Source organism: Physeter macrocephalus, chromosome 7, assembly GCF_002837175.3.
Source record: "Physeter macrocephalus isolate SW-GA chromosome 7, ASM283717v5, whole genome shotgun sequence".
NCBI lineage: Eukaryota > Metazoa > Chordata > Mammalia > Artiodactyla > Physeteridae > Physeter > Physeter macrocephalus.
The window spans coordinates 114,904,186-114,927,526 of NC_041220.1; the positions used below are offsets into that span (position 1 = coordinate 114,904,186).

Below are 23,341 nucleotides of genomic sequence, written 5' to 3' on the forward strand. Positions count from 1 at the left end.
CACTCACACACACACTCACACACACACACTCACACACACTCACACACACTCACACACACACTCACACACACACACACACACACACACACTCACCCCTCACACACCCTTAAACATATGGTGAGAAAGGAATACAGACAAACAGACTAACAGATTTCTCCAGAGATTTATGAGCTACAAAGATTACTTTAACATTGGAATATTGGATAAAAAATAGTGATGCATAATCATTTCTCTTTGCCAAGATTTCTTAAAATCAGAATGAAAATAGTAAACATTTTTAAACTTCTTTAAGAATGGCAACTTGTTCAGCTACTATCATTTCTTATGTTTTCTCAAATGTCATTTTCACAAGTGATAGTATCACCTTTAGCCATTCATGTGCAAAGGTTAATACAGTTTTCCCTCCTATTATATTTTCAGATTTTGTATGGGGTGTCGTATTTTCATAAAGAGTTTTGAAACACTGTAGCCTATGCTAACTGTTAAAAGAGAAGTACAAACTGTTATGACATTATATAGCAGTAGGAGATTCATTTTGACTCAGGGAATCTGCAAAGACAGTATTTGAACTGGGCCATGTGGTAAATAGATGGTGATAAAACATTATCATTTGAGATAAGGCTGCAAAAATTGGTCTTTGTATGTTAGTACTGCCAGAATATGTTAACTGAAATTAATTCTGAACGTACTAGGGAGCCATTGCATATTCTTAAGCAGGAAATGTACCTGATAATATTAGTATATCAGGATAACCACTTAGGTAACAGTATAAGTGTTGGATTGGAATTTGGAGAGAAGGAAGTGAGTTAGGAGGTTATGATAATTGTTCAGTCAACAGTTAATAAAGGCCTGAGCTAGAATATTGCCATTTAAAAAGTAGGATGGAGGATTAGAATATTACAAAAATCACTGTGAATGAAAAACCGAGAGGATTTGGTAACAGATTGGATGTCGAAATGAAAGCCAGGGTGATGTTAGAGATGCTTTGGGAATTTAGAAACTGGTTGGTTGGGAAGATGAAAAAACATGGTCTCTCTCTTTTAGGAAGAAGCTAACAAACTAATAATCCATGTAAGGTATTTATTTTGCCCTTTCTCTTTGGTAATGAATTTCTAGATTTGTATTATACATTAAATAGAGCAAGATAAATATAATTAAAATTTTTACATACTTCCAACCTTCTTTAAAAATTGACATACTTCACAATAAATTATAAGCTTGTGTATAATTGTAGTCTGTTATCATCCATGTGCCATTATAGGAAGTGGAGATACAATGGAGAGTAAAACAGTTATGGTTCCTGTGAAGTCATGGAGTCTAGTAGGGGAGACGTATATTGTTAAAAAATACATCTCCCAAATAATGTAAAGTTATAGCTTTGATATTTGGAGGTATAAAGGGATTTGGAAATTCCTAACTAGAATGTAAAGACAACATATTCTAAACCAAAAAAGCATAGGAGATATTTTGTAAATAATTTGTATTGCTATAATCTGTGACTAATACAACTTCCTATTAAATACAAATAATCTGGTATGTAAACATCTAAATAACCGTTACCACCATTACAGTGCCATCTACTGGTAGTTCAACTGTGGCTCTCCTGTAAACAAAAAATAAGGAAGATCATATCTAGTGTGGGGTTTGTGTTGAAAAACAATAGCTAATTCTGACACATACTACAACATAGATGAACCCTGAGGACGTTTTGCTAAATGAAATAAGCCAGTCACAGAAGACCAATATTGTATGATTCTACTTACTTAGGGTATCTAGAATAGGCACACTTATAGAAACAGAAAGTAGTATAGTATTTGCCAGGGACTAGGGGGAGGGGAAAACAAGAAGTTGTTTAATGGGTATAGATTTTCAGTTTTGCAAGATGAAAAAATTTCTGGAAATTCGTTGCACAACAATGTGAATGTATTTAACATTACTGAAACTGTGGGTTAAGTCTTAGGCTTAGATGGTAAATTTTGTATTATGCTTTTTTTATCACAGCAAACAAAACAATAACTATATAGAAAATTCCCTTCCCTTCCTGCATTTATGGCTTTAATTTGGGACAAAGGCTAGAGACCAAAATGAATCTTAATGGCCCTGGTCAATAATGATGGGTGGAGATTCATTTCACCTGGAAAAATCGTTTGAGTTTGCTGCCAGTAGAGGGAGACATTCACCCTAATCCACCAAATCCATTGTTCATTAGCAAAAAGACTGGCCTGGGGAATGTGACTGGATGTGATAAAAGCTTCCAAACCTAGGGGTCCTTAGCTTTAGCCTCTAACCACTTGAGATAGTATATTAAAACATTTCCCAGCTTACTAAATACTGGAATATCTTATCAGAGCAGTTTCAGTGGCATGGAGAGGTGGGTTTAGTTGAGGTAGGATCAGAAGAGGCCACTTAGGGGTCGATTGGAGCCATGAAAATGGAAGCAGCAGATAATAAATAACTTCCAAAAAACTTGTCTGAGAAGGGAAGGAAAGAGACAAAAAGAAGTTAGAGGGGTCAGGGGATGAGGGAATTAAGATAGGAGAGACCTAAACATATTAATCAGCTAAGGGAAAGAAGCTGGTAAGAAGAAGAGAATAGAAGAGAATTAATGTAAATGAAAGGAGTGATTGACCGAACAAGGTCCTAGAGAAGGCAGGAGCACAGTCAATGGACTAATTTTAGTTAAGAGGAGAGATAGGAAAGGAAATGTATTGGTGGAGATGGGAATTTGAGGAGGCTGTTATTCAATTACCTTAGATTTTTTTAAATGTTGTAAAAATCTCAATTTACAGCAACCTGTAAATTTAGTCTACTACTTATTACTGCCATTCGAAAGACAAGGAACCTAAGACAAAGAGGGGTAAAATAACTTACCTAACTTACCCACTCAAGTTGTTTAGTCTATAAATAGTGACAGAATCACTGAACACGGAAACATTCCTGCCCTGGTCTCCTTCTTATTGGTGGTATTATGTCAATCACCCACATTCTCCCACTCTCTGAATGCTGGATGACCATGGGCTTTGCTAGGACTTCATACCACCAGGCTCCCATTCTAAGAAGAGGTTCCCTCATCACGTGGGTTCTCCTTGATGTAGGTGGCTCAAGGAAGTGGCTCATACATTGCTTAGCAGCTGTATTAAAGAATTGATTTAGTGTAGGAATTGGGTATATGTTTCAGGCCTTGTCCTTTTAAAAATATTCATGGCAAAGACAAGATGTTTATAATGGATCGCAACTGCTTCCAGGTCACCCATTTGCTGTGGCTGTGTTTGAGGATCATGTGTGGTTCTCTGATTGGACTATGCCATCGGTAATAAGGGTGAACAAGAGGACTGGCAAAAATAGGGTACGTCTCCGAGGCAGCATGCTGAAGCCCTCATCACTGGTTGTAGTTCATCCATTGGCAAAACCAGGTACACTGGACACAGTCTTTCTTTGACTGGCATCTGCAACTATTTTAATTGTTTGACGGCAGGGAAGGGGGTGTGTGTTGCATTTCTCACTAATTTGGGTAGATGTTAAGATCTCCTGAGATTTGGATTTCGTTTAAACTAAGATAGTCTGGTAATAAGTTTGGGCTTTATCCCTCCAACCTCAACTTTTCTTCTCCTGAGTAGCTTTTACTTATTTGCTCCTTTTCAAAGACTTTTGGGTTAAAGGCACCAAGGGCAGGGGCGGGGATGGGTTGTGGGGGAGCGATTTAGAAACCCCGCAGTGGAAGCTTCTGCCTACACTGGGCTTTTCCCCACCTCCTGAGAATGCACGAGAGTGAGCTTCAGCCAGGAGTAGGTAAGCAGATGGAAAAGCCACTTAGTTTCCCACAGTAACTCTTCTTTCTGAATCACCCTTTGTCAGTTTGACTAGATTATGAGTCAGGAAATAGGAGTCCTATCTTCCCAAATAGCTTCTTGAACAAAGGTACTGGCTAAACTCAATAAATACTCCTAAGGTAATAACATTCTGAGCTTATCTTAGAACCAGTGGCTCTTTATAGGAACTCTTCTGAAATAGCTCTTGATATAAACAGCTCCATTTAGATAGTTTCTTTCCCCCAAAGCTGTACACTGATTTTACACCTTTTCATCTCCAAGCCCATCTGTGAATGTACCTCCTCTCTGCTAGGAGCAGATGCCTGCTTACATCAAAACGGAGGCTGTGAACATATTTGCGAAGAGAGGTTTGGAACTGCTCAGTGTTTGTGTCGTGAAGGTTTTGTGAAAGCTCCAGATGGAAAAACGTGTCTGGCTCTGAATGGCCATCAGATATTGGCAGGTAATATGATAAACTATGTGGCCAAATTATCTTACTTTAGCTCAGGAATATTGTTCTACATTGATTTTTGTGCTTGTGCTAATTTTTAATATTTTGTATTATTAAAAGCTCCCTTGCTTTTAGCGATGCCAAGCTGTCTTTCTTTTTTGTTCCCCTCTGATGAGTTTGGCCTCCTCATTACAAACTAAATTCAATTGACTTCCTCTAGCTGTGAAATTAATGAACGAAAGATAATATTCAAAGTCTTAAGTTCCAGTGCTCCAGCCCCCCAGTTTTGGTGGAGTAGCCCATCCTTGGAAATAAATGCCAGTATTTTACCAATTCAGGGAATGTTCAAAGACATTTTGTTTAGAAGTTTTATGGCCTCGATTTTAGAGGTAGTCATATATAAACCCCCTGCCACATGACTGTCTTTATATGAAAAGCAAAGTCCTTTGTAATAAATAAGTTTAGGATACCAAACAGGTGTAGGGAATCCAGCCCGACAAGCTTGCAATCCACGTTTTTAAAAACTAAACGTGACTTTGAGGAAGAAGAGATCTAATATGACACGTAAACAGTAGTACTGATTTACTTCCCTTGAATGTGCATCCAAACAGGTAAGGTGTATTTGGATTCATCTCTTGATATCTTATACCAAAGAGAACTTATATTTTATTTTAGATGTTTTTTAAAAAATTCATATTTATCCAATAGGTATGATACGTTAGGTGACATTGACAGCAAATAAATGGATTAATTTATCCATGGACCAGAATTGGATATTTTGGATTTTCTGAACTTTCTATCAATTGTTGCCTTAGGATAACAGTTCTCAATCTTTTTGGTTTCGGAGCCTTTTTACACTCTTAAAAATGATTGAAAAACTAGAGTCTTTGTGTGGGTTATATTTATCAAGATTTATGATATTAGAAATTAAGACTATAAATTTTAATATCTCTATTAAAGTTACAGTAATATTCCATTATATGTGAACATGTTTTTATGAAAATAAATGAAATAACTCTATTTTTCAAAACAAAAATATTTAGTAAGAAGAATGGCATTGTTTTACATTTATATCTTTAATATCTGACTTAATAGAGGGCAGCCAGATTCTTCCATCTGCCCCTCTGTTAAAGCTGTTGCTGTGTCGTTTTGTTTGAAGCCTATGAATAAAATCAGACACACATGGAACTGGAAAAGGGAAGATTGCTTAGTAGCCTTTTCAGAGGACTTTTTTGCATATCTTCTTTTGATATTATATATATCAGAACTAGACAGGTGGTAGTTTCTTAGAGTTAGTTGCAATGTTGAATCTGAAGCCATATCAATGAACTTTTTGTCCTCTGCTATGTTAAAACCCAGTGTTCTGTTTTGCACTTTGAGTCGATCTTTTGCCATGCATGATTTTGTTGCATCATGTTTTGGTCATTTAAAAATATTGACTGAGTTATGCAAGTCTGCCAAAGATCACATTAATATACCTACCATAACATTAACTAATTATTATTATCAAGCTCATCAGAAAAGTCTTTGAGTGTCTGGATTTTGTTAAAATTTTTTTGTGGAAAATTTTCCAGAATTCTACTTTCCACTTGAAAGCTTAAATTTTATTACTGGCAACAAGCACTGTGAGCTAATTTTCCTTGAAGTGACAGCATCACTTCATTCATTTTTGAGAAAATATCAAATCCCCAGCTGTTAATGACATAGTTTATCAAACATTCTTTCAGGTAAAAATCATGGTCAATGAAAAAAAAAAGAGCCTAGTTTTAGCTCGTATCTCTGAGAGTTCCCAGGTGCCTTTCCTCCAGACAGCCCTCATAACTTCAGTGTGTGCACAGTGTTTTATGTGTTGCTTCCCATTTCATTACGCAGAAGATTAAAGAGCCAGGTAGTCCATGGTCAAGATTTTTAAAAATTAGTAATTTTACTGCTCCATCATGGGCTTTTAAAGGTGAAACTGGAGTGTGTGTGTGTGTGTGTGTGTGTGTGTATGTGGCAGTGAAGAACATGACCACAGTAGAGAACATGCTACTAGTATCATGACTTGATTCACGCTAAAGCACCACACTTTCACCCATGTCTGCTTTTGCCCCATCAGTATCAATGTTGATAGTGAAAATAACAATACAGTTATTTGCCTTTTATGAAAATAGTTTTGACCTTCTAGATGCCATGCAGTGAGACCCCAGGGATCCCTGGACCACACTTAGAGAGTACACAGTGTTTTAGGGGATCCATTTCTTCCATGTTCTGGGGAGTTGCATAGGTCCCATGCCTATGTTAAATTATAGCTTGTTTATGCCCTTCCACATTTCTAAATACTGGCAAAATCAGGCTAAAATAAGTGTTATAAGCAACCTAAAGGAGAAGGGGTATATATGAAAGGCAGGTTGGGGAGATCATCTCACTAATTTGTCCTCAGTAATGGCGAGCAGTGATTATGAGCTGATTATGTTCATAAGGATTTTGGTATTCTACTTTTATTGTTTTTGCCAGTACCGAGAAGAGTCCTGTCTTTCTTCCCTACCGGCTCTCCCTACCCTCAACTATAAGTGCATGGAGTGAAGCTGAGAGGGTGTAGTGTAGCAGAGAAGGTTTTCTAAGCCACCAAGACCCTGGCAGTTTTTCTGAATCCTCCGACTGTAAGAAAGAGTCTGAACTCACAACCAACAAACAGCCATAAATATAAATTAACTCAAACATTTCTTGAATCACAAAAGGTAAATTAATTTTATCTGTTGGCCTTCAATAGGTAGTGAAGCAGATCTGAGTAATGGAGTAATACCGTTGGACATCTTACCCAGCAGTAGAGAGCTTGAAGATACTATTACAGAATCTCAACATATGCTAGTGGCTGAAATCATGGTGTCAGGTATGAATAATGAGTTATCCAATACAGCTTTGGTTCCAACAATTTCCATCCTACTAATTAGAAATTATGAATGAACTCTCTAACGTAATGTTAACTAAATCTACACAAAGCTAGTGAAGACAAACTTTGGACTCAAACTTTGGTCCTTCTCTTCTGAATGGTTTATCTGAGGAAGATGGCTCCGTATTAGACTGGACATGAACTTTACTCATTGAGGGTTGTTGGACTGAATCTTTTTTGAAGAAATCTAACTTGGAAAAAAAGTGAAAAATAGGCCAGGACAGATTTTGGTGTATCCCCATCCATGCCTAGTATTTTTGGTGTTTGGCCCATTTGGCTTTACTTCCATCAGTGTGAAAAGCAGATGGTAGTTGATAAGCAAATATAGGCTGGTTGCTTCAGCTGCTCCAGAAAGTCCACAAACAGCAAATGTTAGATTTTTTTTTTCTTCTATAATATATTGCCCATTTATCACCAAAATGCTAAATAATTTATTCAGTATGTAACGAGTTTAGGGAACCTAATTCTTTTATACTCGGTGTTCACTCACGAAACCAGTGGTTTTCAAACTGGGCTTAGCTCAGCCCTAAAGCTTCTGCAAACCCCACCTCTTCTTCATGCTAAGTCTCTGCCTTTCAATCAGTGAAGCTCTGCTTTGAAGCATTTTATTTATTTATATTTCTGAGTGAGACTTAATTTTAACACTGTATGTGGCTAAAAATAAATTTGAGAACTCCACATTAGGGCATTATATACACTTAACCACAACTTGTGGTCAGCAAACTACAATTTTCGAGGCCCTGGGAACTCTTACCCCTCCTTATAGGATTTTATCAGTGTGATTTTTGATAAAATACAAAGAGGTGAATATTTTTAGTAATAATAATTTTTACAGAGCTTTAGAGTTTACCAGGTCCTTTAAGTATATCCTCTAATTTGACCCTTATCACAATCTATCATTTTACAGATTTGAAAACTAAGATATGTGAAGTTAGTGACTCAACCAAAGATTTTGAAAATTTTGAGCAAGTAATTAATTCATATCAAGAAAAGAATTACTGGAAACATTGTCATGTTAGGAATATTATTCATGTGGTGACTATTTATTTGCCATACACCGTGCTAAATGCTGGTGATACCATACTTAGCTAAATATAGCCCCAGCCTCCAAGGTCATAGTCAGATGTGGAGACAATGTGGTAGAATAAAACAATATACATAATATATATTAGCAGTATAGAGAACCTTTTCAAAGTCACTAGGGATCCCTAGAGGTTCCTAGAGGATATTTTGAAAGGCTAATGTTTGGAGGACTCAAAGATCAAGGTAAATGACAGACAGTAAATTAGGCCACGTGGGTGGCATGGGGGAGTGACAAAATGGCTAAAGATTTGGAATACATATATAACAGGCTGTGTTTGGCTTCATGCCTGGAGACTGTACTCTGCCTCGTGCGGAATAAATGAAATTGATTATCTTGGTGAAGATTACCTCATCTTTCCCTCCCTCGATTGTGTTCTATTTTGTCTTAGCCTGTAAAGTTTTAGTTCTACCTGTGTTAGGCTAAGGGGTCTTATTTATATTTTGTTGTGAAATTTCATTTCAAACAAGTATCTATACTAAAAAAAAATTGAAAACTTTATGTTAGATTTTAGGTCCATATCTTTTTATTCTCCAAAGACACAGGGTGATATGGAGCAAGCAGATCTGTGTACAACATGGCAAAGAGATTCAATCATAAAAAGTGTCATTGTCAAATTCACTAAAATCACGAATTCTTCTAAATTCATGAATAAAATGTAAAATTTTTAACGTAGCCTGTTGAGCCCTGGAGAAACTAGCCTGTACCCACCTCACCAGCATCAATTTGTGCCCTTGTATCCCCAGCTTTCTATGGCCTGCTTCCATTACATGGGCCTTGCCTATAACAGCAGGTGTTGTTTCCTCGGCCTACAGTGCTCTTTCTAACCCCACCTCCCCAAGTCCTGTGTATCCTTCAGATCTCAGGTTAATATGCTGTTTCTCAGAAAGCCTTTCCTAGTCTCCTGACCAGGTGAGGCGAAAGCTGTTTCAGCTCTCTTGGAACCCAATATTTTTTCTTGATTGTGCTTATTACACCTGTACTTTAGTAAATAATCATGTAAGAAAACAGAGCCCTTGTCTATATTCTCCACCACCGTATTTTTGGCCCTCATTAGGATCTGGCACATAGTAGGTACTTCAAAATGAATTAATTTTGTTAATTTTACAAACAGACCCCAGAGTCTTTTCTAGTGTGATAAGGCTAATTCTGATTCAGGCTGTCACAATACTCTTCTTCTTTATCATTCTTATCTAGATATGTAAATATAATATTTTATAGTTCTCAAAACATTCTTTTAAAAAATCACTTTTTCTTCAAGTTCTTACAACAACCATGTGAAGCAGACTGGACAGAAACTGTCATCTGCATTTTAGAGAAGAGGCACGTGAAGCATAAGCATGCCTTCCTTGTGGAGCTAGTTTGTCGCAGGAGGAGCTTTGGCTATGGCTCATCCCTCCTGCAACTGCACATCCATTGCTTTTCATTATGCAAAGCTGCCTTGGGGTTTGCAAGTTACCAAATAAATTCTGAATCATATGTTAATTTAAGATAATTCCGCACGTGATTTAAAATGTCTTGGGTAATTTGATACTGTCCACCATACACTCTGAACAGCCTTGTGATTTGGGAGCAGTCTTCCAAATAAATGCTGAATCCAATGGATAATTGATTTAGTCTGAACTTATCCATCTCGACGAGTCATGGGTGACAGGAGGTGACCAAGCAAGCATGAAAGGCCCGTGTTCCCACAAGAAAAATCTTCTCACTCAAATAGCTAAGCAAATCAAATGCAGTTACCCGATGTCTGCATTCACGTGGCACCTGACTCCTATTTAGATCATTTAACTTTCTTTAATTTATGGGCAACTTTGGAGGGTTTCTTGACCTCTTCTATACTCAGATGAGCAAATTTACCAGTGAAAAGACAGAAGATAGTTTATATCCTACTGTAGTATGTCAGGTACCCCCAACTCCAACAGAGATGAGGCATTTGGAGAATGATTATATACATAAATAGCTAAAGGAAAAAAAAAACTTGCTCATGTTTATGGCTCAAAAGGCAACTCTGTCTTCTGGGGCATTTGCATTTCATTGGAGTATGAAATGAAATGATCCATTTACAGCATTTAGTTTGTATGGTTCATGACTCTGTAAAAGTGCCTTGAGGTGGGGATTCCCTGGTGGCGGAGTGGTTAAGAATCCGCCTGCCAATGCAGGGGACACGGGTTCGAGCCCTGGTCCGGGAAGATCCCACATGCCACAGAGCAGCTAAGCCTGTGCGCCACAACTACTGAGCCTGTGCTCTAGAGGCCAGGAGCCACAACTACTGAAGCCCATGCACCTAGAGACTGTGCTCCACAACAAGAGAAGCCACCACAATGAGAAGCCTGCACACCGCAACGAAGAGTAGCCCGCGCTTGCCGCAACTAGAGAAAGCCCGTGCACAGTAACAAAGACCCAACACAGCCAAAAATAATAAATTTGAAAAAAAAAAAAAGTGCCTTGAGGTTTGCAAGTCACGGCATAAATCTTGATAATAAACATACATTTTGACATATATATTCTAGTATATATATCAAACATAATTTTAGTAAATTGACAATAAATCTTTTTATGATTAAATCTCTTTGCCATGTTGGTACACAGATCTACTTGCTACATATTAGTTGTGTATCTTTGAGAGATAAGAATATATTGACCCCTTTTGTATGTCACAACGGTTGGGAATTCTCAAATAAAGCAATACAATTTTTGAAGTTTGAGTCCATTTAGTCCTAGAAATTGTATAGTTCAAATTTGCAAGTGCTTTAAAAAATTATAAATAAGTTCACACGGGGGTCTTTGAACACCACATAATTCTTTAAGACTAAAGATTTGTTGAGAGCATGTAAACAGAAACATATGGTTTGTGGATCCTTTAATATAGGTATAGCTTACAGATCAGCACAGTGTTTCTATTTGGAGGTTAACCTGCCCCAGAACTTGAGAAAGGAAGTACTGGAATTTTCGGTAGAATGCAAAACACTGAAGTCCATTTTCTACTCTGAGGTCTGGAAATAATCCTGTGGGGTTCTCGCCGTTTGCAGATGACGCCGACTGTAGTGCCTTGGGATGCAGTACACAGGCTTGGTGTGTTTCAGAGGGCGAGAGTGTCACGTGTCGGTGTTTGAAAGGATTTGCCGGAGATGGAAAACTGTGTTCTGGTAAGAGCCAAATCCAAATACACATAATATCTGGAAAATAGTGAATCAGAAACATTCTCTCAGATCATACTGATTCAAAATCTCCAGAAGGATTTATGTTACCCTCAGGATTGAATACATTATTTGATATTAACTGAAAAGATAATGGGTGTATGAATAGAAAATAAGAAACATATAACATATTGTTATATTACATTGAGTTATATTAAAATTCCATAATATAGACAATTGACATTAAGGAGAAGAATTTTTTTTAATATAATTGATTTTTTTAAAAATTTTATTTTTTTTTTGGCTGTGTTGGGTCTTCGTTGCTGCACACAGGCTTTCTCTAGTCTTTGCGAGCGGGGGCTACTCTTCATTGTGGTGCACAGGCTTCTCATCACGGTGGCTTCTCTTGTTGCGGAGCACAGGGTCTAGGCACGCGGGCTTCAGTAGTTGTGGCACGCGGGCCCAGTAGTTGTGGCTCGTGGGCTATAGAGCACAGGCTCAGTAGTTGTGGCGCACGGGCTTAGTTGCTCCGCGGCATGTGGGATCTTCCCGGATCAGGGCTCAAACCTGTGTCCCCTGCATTGGCAGGCGGATTCTTAACCACTGTGCCACCAGGGAAGCCCCAAGGAGAAGAATTTATAATTAGCTTTAAAAGCATGAATTTGAGTTCAAGTCAAATTTATAAACTCCCCAATTCCAATAAAACCACAGCTTTTCCCCCCAGAGGCTTAGGTCATAAGTTTTAGTTTATTAAATAGGTTTTGCTGGATGGGTTACTATTTTACATTGATAGCCATTATTGTAAATGTTCTTATGGTCTGAAACTCTGGCACAAAATGATTTACTTACACTAATGAAACACTGAGAAATCTGTAAAAATTGATTCGGAAATGAACTTTAAGTCCAAGATGGAGGGTTTGCATCACATTTGCAAGCAGTACCTGTAAATGGCTGGATGATTGTATGTAAGATTATACTATCCTTTCCTACTCTTTTCCTTTATACCAGGATTGCCTATGTATTTCACTAGCTCATCATTTTGCCCACAGATATAGATGAATGTCAGATGGGCATCTCAGTTTGCCCTCCCACCTCCTCCAAGTGCGTCAATACTGAAGGTGGCCATGTCTGCCGGTGCTCAGAAGGCTACCAGGGAGATGGGATCCACTGCCTCGGTAAGAGAGCTGTGTGCAGAGGGCCAAGGGTGAAGGCAGGCCTTGGAGAATCACCAAACACTGGGTGTGGCGGGCCGAGAAAAGACAGGAGAGAATTGCGGTGACACGCATGTTAAGACTAAAAGAGGAGTTGTGTGATCTGTTCAAACTGACATATTTCAGTTTTTGGTAAATAGTCAATTTCGTGCCCTTTGGCCTTGACCGCACTAGTCAGCTTCTACACTCTGCAGAGGCTGTTTTCCCCTCTGCCTTTCTAATTCTTTCTCCGGGGGTGGAGTGACATCAGTGCCTCATCGATAACTCCACACCTCGAGCCATCATGGGGGGAACTGGACAGCATTTTCTTTGTCACTGAATTTGACAATTGAACCGTGGCGAACTGCAGAGCTGATGTGGGTTTGTTGGAGGTCACGGCTGTGTGTAAAGGGAAGGAGGCGTGGTTCTGTGAAAGGGCTCACAGCTGGCTCTTGATAAGTTCAAGCTGTTGACATTTAGAATCAAGCAAGGAATGATTAAGACCTCTTTCATAATCACCATCCTCTGCCAAGGTCTGGGTGTGGCTTGCTGGGTTGGGAGTTCACTTAGTGGATGTCATGTACCATTCCAGGTGTAACACAACGTCACCATACAAGTGAAGACCTGCCTGAAGCCATCTTGGCCCAGTAAAATAGTTATCTCAAGTTTTATGGGGCTTTAACATGTCTCTTTCAGTATTTTCCTTTCCTTCTGAAAACATAAAAGTCTTTTCACTCTGAGGGGCAGATGCCTTGATAACAAATTAAATGGCATTACTTTCTCCCACATGTTGAGGTTAAAGATGAAATATCAGTCATAACTACCAATTTTCTGGATCTGGTTGGTTTAAATCAGACGTTTATCAGATTAGTTTTGTGGCGTCCACAGACATTTGTAAAGGCTCTTTTAAGCACATATTTGGCTGTCAATTGGGAAAATGTCACTGCTCTAATTAAGCAGGCTCATAGATAATTTAGACAAACAGGCTTTATATTTTTAATTTACTTTGAAGAAAAAGGAAGGTATACTTTCTTGGATGTTTAAACTCATTATACTCTGGATTCTCACTCTGTTACTCACCCATCTCCTTCCATGGAGCAGAGTGTCATGGCCCAGCCTGCCTGGTTGGCATGGCATCTCAGGCCACATGGAAGGACTGAGCTTGTTCTTGTTCTCCGCACTGCCCCCCAGCCCCATGTATATATATTAGATATAGAGATGTAGTAGATATAGTGCTTTGAACCATGCCTGGCACACAATAAGTGCTATATAAAACTGTTGTTGTTATTCTTAAGAGTAGTTGTGTTTCTTGGCCAACAGTACACCATTGTTTTTGCTTCTCTCTCATTCTCAAGGTGATAGTTCATAGAGATTGCAGTAGGATGTCAGTTTAAAAAAAAAAAGACTCCCTTTGGGCTATTCAGGTTAGTGATTCAATGTGACAAATATTTAATTGACCCCTATTAGTGCAAAGACACAGTGCTGGGATCTGTGAGGACTACCAAGATGAGGAAGGCAGTCCTTGCTTACATGGAGAATATGATCTAAAAGAAATGCAGCTGTGATAAGTGGTGAAGAAAGGTATGCATCATAAGGGAAGTAAAAACTAAGTGGAAGTTCAGAACTGGTAGACATATCTGTTTGAGGTATTGGGAAAGACTTCATGCAGGAAGTATCATTTTAGATGCAACTGGGGGCATAAGTACATTTTTATTATGCAGAAATGTGAAGGCGTGGGGTGCCTCCCAGGCATGAACATATCACAGGTCTTATTTGGGGGAGGGGGGTAGAGAAAAGCCTAGAGCCATAAGTATAGACTGTGTGTCTATACTGTGTGAAGCAGAACAGAAACTGAGTCTGGCAAGGTGGTGTCTCCATCTTCTCTGGCTACCATAAAAAGTACGGTGTAGACTGGGTGGCCTAAACAACAGACATTTATTTTCTTAGAGTTATGGAGGCCAGAAGTCCCAGATTAAGGTGCTGGCAGATTTGGTTCCTGGTGAGGACTCTTCCTGGCTTGCAGACAGCCCCCTTCTTGCTCCACACTCACGTGCCTTTTCCTCTGTGGCTTGTGGAGAGAGTGGGAGAGGGAGAGAGAGATACCTCTGGTATCTCTTCCTCTTCTTAGAAGGACATCAATCCTGTTGGATTAGGGCCTCACTCTTATGACTTCATATGAGCTTGATCGCTTCCTCATAGGTCCTGTCTCCAAATATAGTCACTCTGGGGGTTAGGGCTTCAACAGATGAATTTTGGGGAGATGCAGTTCAGTCCATAACAGGTAAGTTGAGTTATATTTGTGGAAAACTAGAATCTGAAAGTCAGGCATTGGGGTTTTACTTCTCTAGACCAGCACCATCCAGTAGAAATATAATGTCAGTCACATACGTAATTTTAAATGTTTTGTAGCTACATTACAAAAAGCAAAAAGAAACAGGTGAAATTAATTTTAATAATATTTAATTCAATATATATCCCAAATATTAACATTTTAATGTATAATCAATATAAAAATTCTTAGTATCATCATTATTTTTTAATTGGAGCATAGTTGCTTTACAGTGTTGTGTTAGTTTCTGCTGTACAGCTAAGTGAATCAGCTCTACGTATACATATATCCCCCCTTTTTTGGATTTCCTTCCCATTTAGGTCACCACAGAGCACTGAGTAGAGTTCCCTGTGCTATACAGTTGGTTCTCATTAGTTATCTATAATATAAAAATTATTGACATATTTTATGTTCTTTCATAGTTGGTACTACGTCCACAAAATCTGGCGTGTGTTTTACACTTACAGTACATTTCAGTGTGGACTAGCTGCAGTTTAGGTGCTCAATACCCACGTATGGTGATGGCTACCATATCAGGCAGCACAGCTCTAGGAAACAGACAATACTGGCAGCATCTGAGTCAAGTGGTGCAGTGACGGGAGATGTGGTTCGGAAGATTAATGTGGCACTGGTGTTTAGGAGAGAAATGGAGGAGAGATGGGATGCAGGGAATGTTGTAAGGCTGCTCCTCTTACAGCAATGGAAAATTGAAGAAGGACCTAAAGGTTAGGGTGGTGGTAACTGAAAAAAGAAAAGATGGGTAGTGGGAAAAAAGTGATGACTTTGTTCATATTTATGTATAAAAGGCAAAAATGTTGAATTTGATATGATCTGAACTACTAAATGTTTACCTAGAGATAGTTTACCATCTCCAACTTTCCCACTGAGCTACATGTGCTGGGAAATTTCCTTTCCTTCCAAGCAGTAGGAAAACTTCCAGCCTCAAGTCAGGAGTTTACCTGCATGGGCATGCAGCCAAGGGGCCCAGTCCATCTCTCTCTCCAACATTTATAATAGAATTTTTGAATCTAAAAATGTATAGAGCTCTGAGAACATGTGGCATGACAGAAGTTGAAGATGCTCCCTTTCCAGAATATTGGGTTTTCCAATTATACCACCCTCTGTTCTCCTCTGCGCCCTACTTTTCTCTTTCCTACTCCCTTTTCCTGACAGATATTGATGAGTGCCAACTGGGCGTGCACGCCTGTGGGGAAAATGCCGCCTGTACAAATACGGAGGGAAACTACACTTGCACGTGTGCTGGCAACTTGTCTGAACCTGGACGGATTTGCCCTGGTAGGTTGGTGGGTGGTCCAGATCCAAGGGGAGGGACTTGATTCTGAAAAAATCAGTACCCAAGTGTATTTCCATTAGAGCTTCTAGAAATCATTCAGTTCAATCAGGCTGGTGAGTTTACTTTCCTGATTAGATTGATGCTGTGGTTGAGAATGTGAAATGGCCCAAGTTTTCTTAATTTAATAGCATCTGGAGTAAATCCTTTTTTATTATTCACAATTCAATAAAGGTGGGAACACAGGTGGTTCTCTTTAACTATGCAGCTAATGTCCTGATTTGTAGTGTTGATTTTGGGGGCTGCTGGAAAAGCTCTGCAGGGCTAGACAGGTTGAGGAGGATGTCCGGACTCTTAGCATTTTGAATCACTTTCAAGGATTTTAAAATAAGCTTTTTCTGAACTTAAAAATTTTAATCTAAAGATAGAATCCCATTTTTAATGAACTTAAAGAAGTAGCAAAATCACTACTTTTTTTTTTTTCCATTCCTTTAGGAAATAGCTGTTGCCAAGGTGAAGAGGTAGATACTATTTCATCTTGTAATATAAGGGGGAATATGGTTTGCAGAGGAATTGTTTTTTTAAATAAAGTTGGAGTTTCAAGGGATATCAGTGTTCATCTATACCATCTCTCCAGTTTCAAAATGGTTCTATTCCATTCTAGAAATTTGACATATGTAATTTGAAATTCTTAATAAAATTGCATTTAATTTTATAAAAAAGTCAGTATTTCCTGATCTGAATTAGAACTTTAAAAAATGTTAATAATTGTCGCTTCCTGCTTCCTGAACCCCCTCCCCCATAACAGCAGTATCTTCTCACCATCAGCACCCAGAAGGGGAGCTGGCTTCATAGACAGCCAGCTAGAAGCCAGGGTCAGCTAAGTCATTGCCAGCTATTTACCTGTCTCAGCTCTGCAAGCAGAAAACATCCTGAGAAAGGAAGGTTCTGCACTTGCTCGGGTCTCTGTTTTTTTAGCATATTATTTTCTGAAATAATTTGCTCATCTCAAAGGTACTGAAAGACTCCTAATATTTATATAGTCAGCTACACACCCTAATGTTTTCCTTTTAAAGAACAGCAAACCAATAAAACGGACTTCGCCACTTTGGCGTCGCCTCTGTTACGGTAACATTTCCTTTCTGTCAAAGTTGCTAGTCTTGTCTTTGAGGGTTCCCCTGCAACTTTAATAGTTTTTAGAAGAAAGTCTCGTGTGGGAGAAATTTTTGAGACTCCCAGGAAACTAGGGGTAGTGGACTGTGTAGTGGTAGGTGGTTTATAAGCTATAAAGAGATACTGTTGTTCAGTGAGATGCTCTTAAGCTAACTGCTGTTTCACACAGCGTGTGTTTTTGGATGATGGATGTGCTTTTATAATGAGATCTGCACTCGGAATTCATATGGTCTTGGTATTGACCATTCTCTTACAGCTTCCAACATGCTTTATGTCAAATAATGCTGAACCTAAGGAAAGAATGGCTGGCTCCATGTTGAAGGACACGAGGTCTGATTAAGAAAGTGAAACTGTTGTTCTATATCACAACTATTGTTCTATCTCACAAATTGTTCACAGAAACTACTTCCTGATGTTGATATCTGAAAGACCCCAGTCACTTCAGAAAGTAAAAGAAATGCCTTTGCTTTTTCTAGACTCGACTCCACCCTCTCATCCCAGGGAGGATGGCCGCTCTCCAGTGAGAAATATTTACCCTGAATGTCCCCCGTCCCATGATGGGTACTGCCTCCATGGCGGTGTGTGTATGTATGTTGAAGCAGTCGACAGCTATGCCTGCAAGTAAGTCAAGCTATTTTTCTGATGGCACAGAGATATGATATTGCAGCCCATAACTTTTAGCAGATTCAGAAAACTTATATTGAGATTTTTCTATAATTAGACTTTTCCATAGGGAAAATATATAATTTATATATGTAACCCTATATTTACATATATCAATTGTGTGTGTGTATTACACCTTTCCTGCATATTTCACCACCCCCCACCCCTAACCCTGTGCTAGTGGTAAATATTAAATGTAAGGACTGGTTATTTTCCCTCTTACTTAAATAACTTGATGTTACTACTGGTATAGGCTGGGGATTAAACTGAGAGAATTTCTTAAAACTTTGATTTATTTTCTGCCAAATAGATGGAGCGCATCAATGCTATGTTTTTGAATTTTATGAAGTGCTATATATGTTCACACGGGACTTCTTGCCTTCAATGCTCAAAACGAACATATTTTTTCCCTCTTTACTTCCTAATAGTTGGCATGTACATTTTTGTTGTTTGGTAACAGCTGCTGGATGCAGCCATGGCTGCCTTTGCTCTGCTTTTGTCCCCGTGATGGTTTCGGTGGGCTAAGTGTCAACCTGAAGAGAGGGTCAAGGAAGCCCTGGAACTATAAGGTGTTCCCACCGCAGTCACTCAGAAACCATGACCCTCAGTTTTTAGTAAAAACCACACCCAGGGGGCTTCCCTGGTGGCGCAGTGGTTGAGAGTCCGCCTGCCGATGCAGGGGACACGGGTTCGTGCCCCGGTCCGGGAAGATCCCACGTACATGTCGCGGAGCGGCTGGGCCCGTGAGCCATGGCCGCTGAGCCTGCGCGTCCGGAGCCTGTGCTCCGCAACGGGAGAGGCCACAGCAGTGAGAGGCCCGCGTACCGCAGAAAAAAAAACCTGAACAAACAAACAAAAAACCACACCCAGAAGATCTAGTTTTGTATCAAATCTTACTTTTAATTACTTTTATAATGTGAAGGCAATCTGAGGGAATTGATAGATACTGAAAAATGAATAGGTCTCCTATGGCTGGACTCCTGACTCATTGATAATTTTCTCTGTGCCTAGTGAAGGAATGACGAAATACTTCGATGCTATAAGCTTAGAGCCTTTGATTATTTTATCACTAATAATCAGTAGAAACATAGTCTAAATTATAAGAAGAATAAGTTATATTCTGTGACAAAGTATATGGTCTTGCATTATAAATCACATCAGCCTGACACAGTGAAAAATGCTCATGAATATTAGCAAAAATGACTCAGTTCTAATAGAAATCTGCTTTCATATTCATATTTCATGCTGTGATTTTCTAACCTAAGATAAATTTAGTACTTAATTATAATCATCCTTGATTTTGATAATAAGAATCAAATTGTTTTTACCTGTCCATGGCTTCTTGTTGTTACAGATAATGAAATTATGAAAACAAGTGTCCTAGCAATCGTTTGTGTTTCTCTCTGATATTTTAACTTTGGGTTATTAAAGACATTAGAGACCTAGAGTCTGTCATGCAAAGTGAAGTAAGTCAGAAAGAGAAAAACAAATACCATATACTAACACATATATATGGAATCTATAAAAAAAATGGTTCTGAGGAACTTGGGGCAGGACAGGAATAAAGACTCAGATGTAGAGAATGGACTTGAGGACACAGGGAGGGGGAAGGGTAAGCTGGGACGAAGTGAGAGAGTGGCATGGACATATATACACTACCAAATGTAAAATAAGCCGATTCACTTTGTTATACAGCAGAAACTAACACACCATTGTAAAGCAATTATATGCCAATAAAGATGTTTAAAAAAAAGGACACTATAATAAGAAGGGTACTGCAGGGTTGCCTATTGCAGTCAGCACGTTAATTTCATTTGTACCTGATAGCAGCAATTCATTAAATGATTTGTGAACTCTTTAGCACACTGCTTTCCTTTCTGTCATTAAATCCTGATGAAAATATCATACTCCCCTAATAATGTTTCAAACACGAGTTGCTACAAAATGACAATTAAGCCGGATCTAACACTTAAATTTAAGGACCTTTAATCAAAAGCAACATTTAAAATATCACCAGAGTTCCCATTAATCTGGATCATAACTTTTTTGAATTCTATATTTAATAAAAGTGTGGTTTAATCAGATGTCCAACCCTTCCCTCCTTTCCCACCCCAATGACCTCACCTTGTAGTTTTTTAATTCCATAATAACATATCTCTAAGGAGTGTTTCCCAGTCCAGCTTTTATTAGAAACACTTCACAGGCATCATTCCACACAGAGTGTTCTTAACATTGTGAGCACATTAATAAAGGAATGCGCTTCCTTCCTTGTTTGGAGGCAACGAAAGCTCCCCTCAGCTGCAGGACCCCCTGGCTGCCCCGGAGATGCAGAGGACATGAGAACTGGAAGTCTCCACGCCCAAGGTCCTCCTCACAGATTTCCCGCTCTGGGGATTCTCAGAGGACCCCAAACCTCCTGAGCACAGAAGAGGTCCTCATTCATTCTGGTTTGGCTTTGAACCAACCCACACCCTATGGGGCAGGTCTTCTTCAGCCCAAGTTCTCCCAACAACGGTGCTGTGAAATGTTTCATGAGAAAAGGGTTGTGAATGGACCCAGCCATCCCACTACTGGGCATATACCCTGAGAAAACCATAATTCAAAAACAGTCATGTGCCACAATGTTCATTGCAGCTCTAGTTACAATAGCCAGGACACGGAAGCAACCTAGGTGTCCATCGACAGATGAATGGATAAAGAAGATGTGGCACATATATACAATGGAATATTAGGCATAAAAAGAAACGAAATTGAGTTATTTGTAGTGAAGTGGATGGACCTCAAGTCTGTCATAACAGAGTGAAGTAAGTAAGTCAGAAAGAGAAAAGCAAATACCGTATGCTAACGTACATATGTGGAATCTAAAAAAAAAAAAAGGTTCTGAAGAACCTAGGGGCAGGACAGGAATAAAGACGCAGACCTACTAGAGAATGGACTTGAGGACACAGGGAGGGGGAAGGGTAAGCTGGAACGAAGTGAGAGAGTGGCATGGACATATATACACTACGAAACGTAAAATAGATAGCTAGTGGGAAGCAGCCGCATAGCACAGGGAGATCAGCTCGGTGCTTTGTGACCACCTAGAGGGGTGGGATAGGGAGGGTGGGAGGGAGACGCAAGAGGGAAGAGATATGGGAACATATGTGTATGTATAACTGATTCACTTTGTTATAAAGCAGAAACTAACACACCATTGTAAAGCAATTATACTCCAATAAAGACGTTAAAAAAAAAACTAAAGAACTAGTGGAGCGTGGCCTGCCCTTGTGAAATGCTGGCTGATTGCTCTGGGCCTTATAAGGCTGAGAGGCTTTGATATCGCAGCCCCCTTGGCTCCCAGTTCTCTTGTCCCGTGCTTGGCATATTCCTTGAGACCCTAAGATCTATGAGAGGATTGGAGGTGTGGCCTATTAATATCCAACAGTTTAAAAGTGGCTGCTAGGCGTTGATAGTAAACGTCTCTAACCAAGGACAGCTAGAATTAAAACAGCCTACAGGAAAGCCGGGAATAACCTGATGGTCCTTTATGCTTGTTACACTCAGATCCTGCATTCTCTGGTAGGATCACTTCTAGACGAACAGTTTTTCAGAGGTGCATGGAACTTAAAACGCTTTTTGGAAGTGGCCCAATGTAGTAGAAAGAACACAGACTTTGAAATCAGAGAACCGTTTGAATCAAACCTTCCATTCACTAGCTGTGTGAAAAATTATTTAATTCCTTTGAGTCTCACTTTCCTCATCTATAAAATGGGAATATGCCATCAAAAATAAAATGAATAAAAGTGCCTAGTACAATATCAGAAACATAAGGTGCATAACAAACACTAGTTACTTTCCCTCCTGTCTTTGAAAGTGACTCACCAAAGCTGCTATAACCAACTCAGGTAGAACTAGGACTAGACTTGAGACCTTCTGGGCCTTCATCCATGGCTTCATCCATGATGCATGCTTCGTCTAATGCTTTTCCCTTGCTGCCTCTTCCCTCCATGGGGACTGGTATCAGTCCTCTGTATATTCATTCCTTTACCTCCTTTTGGAACAAAGTGGGGACATGGATATGCCGAGAGTGGATCCAGGGCCAAGGTGAAGAAATTCCTAACAAGTGAGCGACACAAAATTTCTAATAGAATATTTTTAAAGTTTATGCTCTTGCAAAGAATAATAGAATATAGTTCTACCCAAGATGCTGAGAGTTTCTGGAAGCATGTATTCCCAGTAGATGGCAGCATTGTTTCATTTACTTTCATCTAAAGGTTCGCAGCCTGTGTTGCCCACGGGTAATTCCAGTAACAATTTCACTAATGAAACAGCAGGATGTTGGTGAATGCCTCTTGTCCTCCACTTAGTTTCTCTCCCTTGAAGAAGTGGGCAAATGCTTGCGTGTCACCACCGAGTCCTTTCGAGTCTGTGATTTTAAAAAAGAAGGAAAAATGGTTTCCTCTGCAGACTAGTCTATGCTTGCAGTTCAGAGACTACTCAACATTCTTTTACAACCTGGTCTCAAGTGAAAGGCTCTGCTTTGAATTCTTCCTTCCTTCGACCTATACTCATTGCAGTCTGGCTGAACATTTGTTCGAAAACTCCCTTGGCTCTTAGGGCAGGGTTGCTTTATGTTGGTCTTAGAGGAAGCTTCACAGGATTTTAGCCTAACAGAAATTGATCTTTAATCAATGTTCTGCAGTGCCTTATAGAGGCGGTATGCAAATAATCCCCCATTAATCCCAGGGCCAACAGACCAATGGGGAAAGTCTGTGTTGCATTAACTTGTAAATTAGAGTGCTTTCAACTGACCCCTGATGGATTTCCCATATGTCCAAAGAGCTGTAGCCGAAATGCAGAGGTTGAGAGACGGCTGGATATTGAGTGCAAAACTATAAGCGTTTTCGGCCTTGGCTCGCTGCTGACCTCTGTTTGTATGTTGCCACAGCTGTGTCGTTGGCTACGTCGGGGAGCGATGTCAGCACCGAGACTTGAAGTGGTGGGAACTGCGCCATGCGGGCCCCGGGCGGCAGCGGAGCATCTCCGCGGTGGTGGCCTGCGTGGTGGTGCTGATCCTGCTACTGTGCCTGGGGCTGTGCGGGGCCCAGAAATACAGGTGACTTTGCTTCCACTGGCACTTTCAACCTCCTTCTAGCTCCTCCCAGGGGCTTCTTGACATGAGTGCTTCTACACACTTATTTCATGTAAAAACTGGAATAACAGTAAAAGAAAACAAAAAATGGTCCAGGGTGTCATTGCTCTAAAACATCAGTGGATTTATTGTTCCATTCCAGTCTTTGTCCATA

At 39.6% G+C, this 23,341-nt stretch overlaps 1 protein-coding gene across 4 annotated transcripts in view; it reads left to right on the forward strand.

Moving 5' to 3' along the window:
* EGF (epidermal growth factor) overlaps positions 1-23,341 on the forward strand; it is a 91,752-nt gene that overhangs the window by 59,152 nt on the left and 9,259 nt on the right. For 3 of the 4 annotated variants that reach the window (XM_007105851.2, XM_007105852.2, XM_007105854.2), the window contains 8 exons: positions 3,246-3,413; positions 4,123-4,272; positions 7,013-7,132; positions 11,303-11,419; positions 12,460-12,585; positions 16,103-16,225; positions 17,870-18,014; positions 22,984-23,151. In XM_007105851.2, coding sequence (XP_007105913.1) covers positions 3,246-3,413; positions 4,123-4,272; positions 7,013-7,132; positions 11,303-11,419; positions 12,460-12,585; positions 16,103-16,225; positions 17,870-18,014; positions 22,984-23,151 — 1,117 coding nt within the window. The remainder of the gene's footprint in view (positions 1-3,245; positions 3,414-4,122; positions 4,273-7,012; positions 7,133-11,302; positions 11,420-12,459; positions 12,586-16,102; positions 16,226-17,869; positions 18,015-22,983; positions 23,152-23,341) is intronic. The other variant, XM_007105853.1, reaches the window with a different exon arrangement.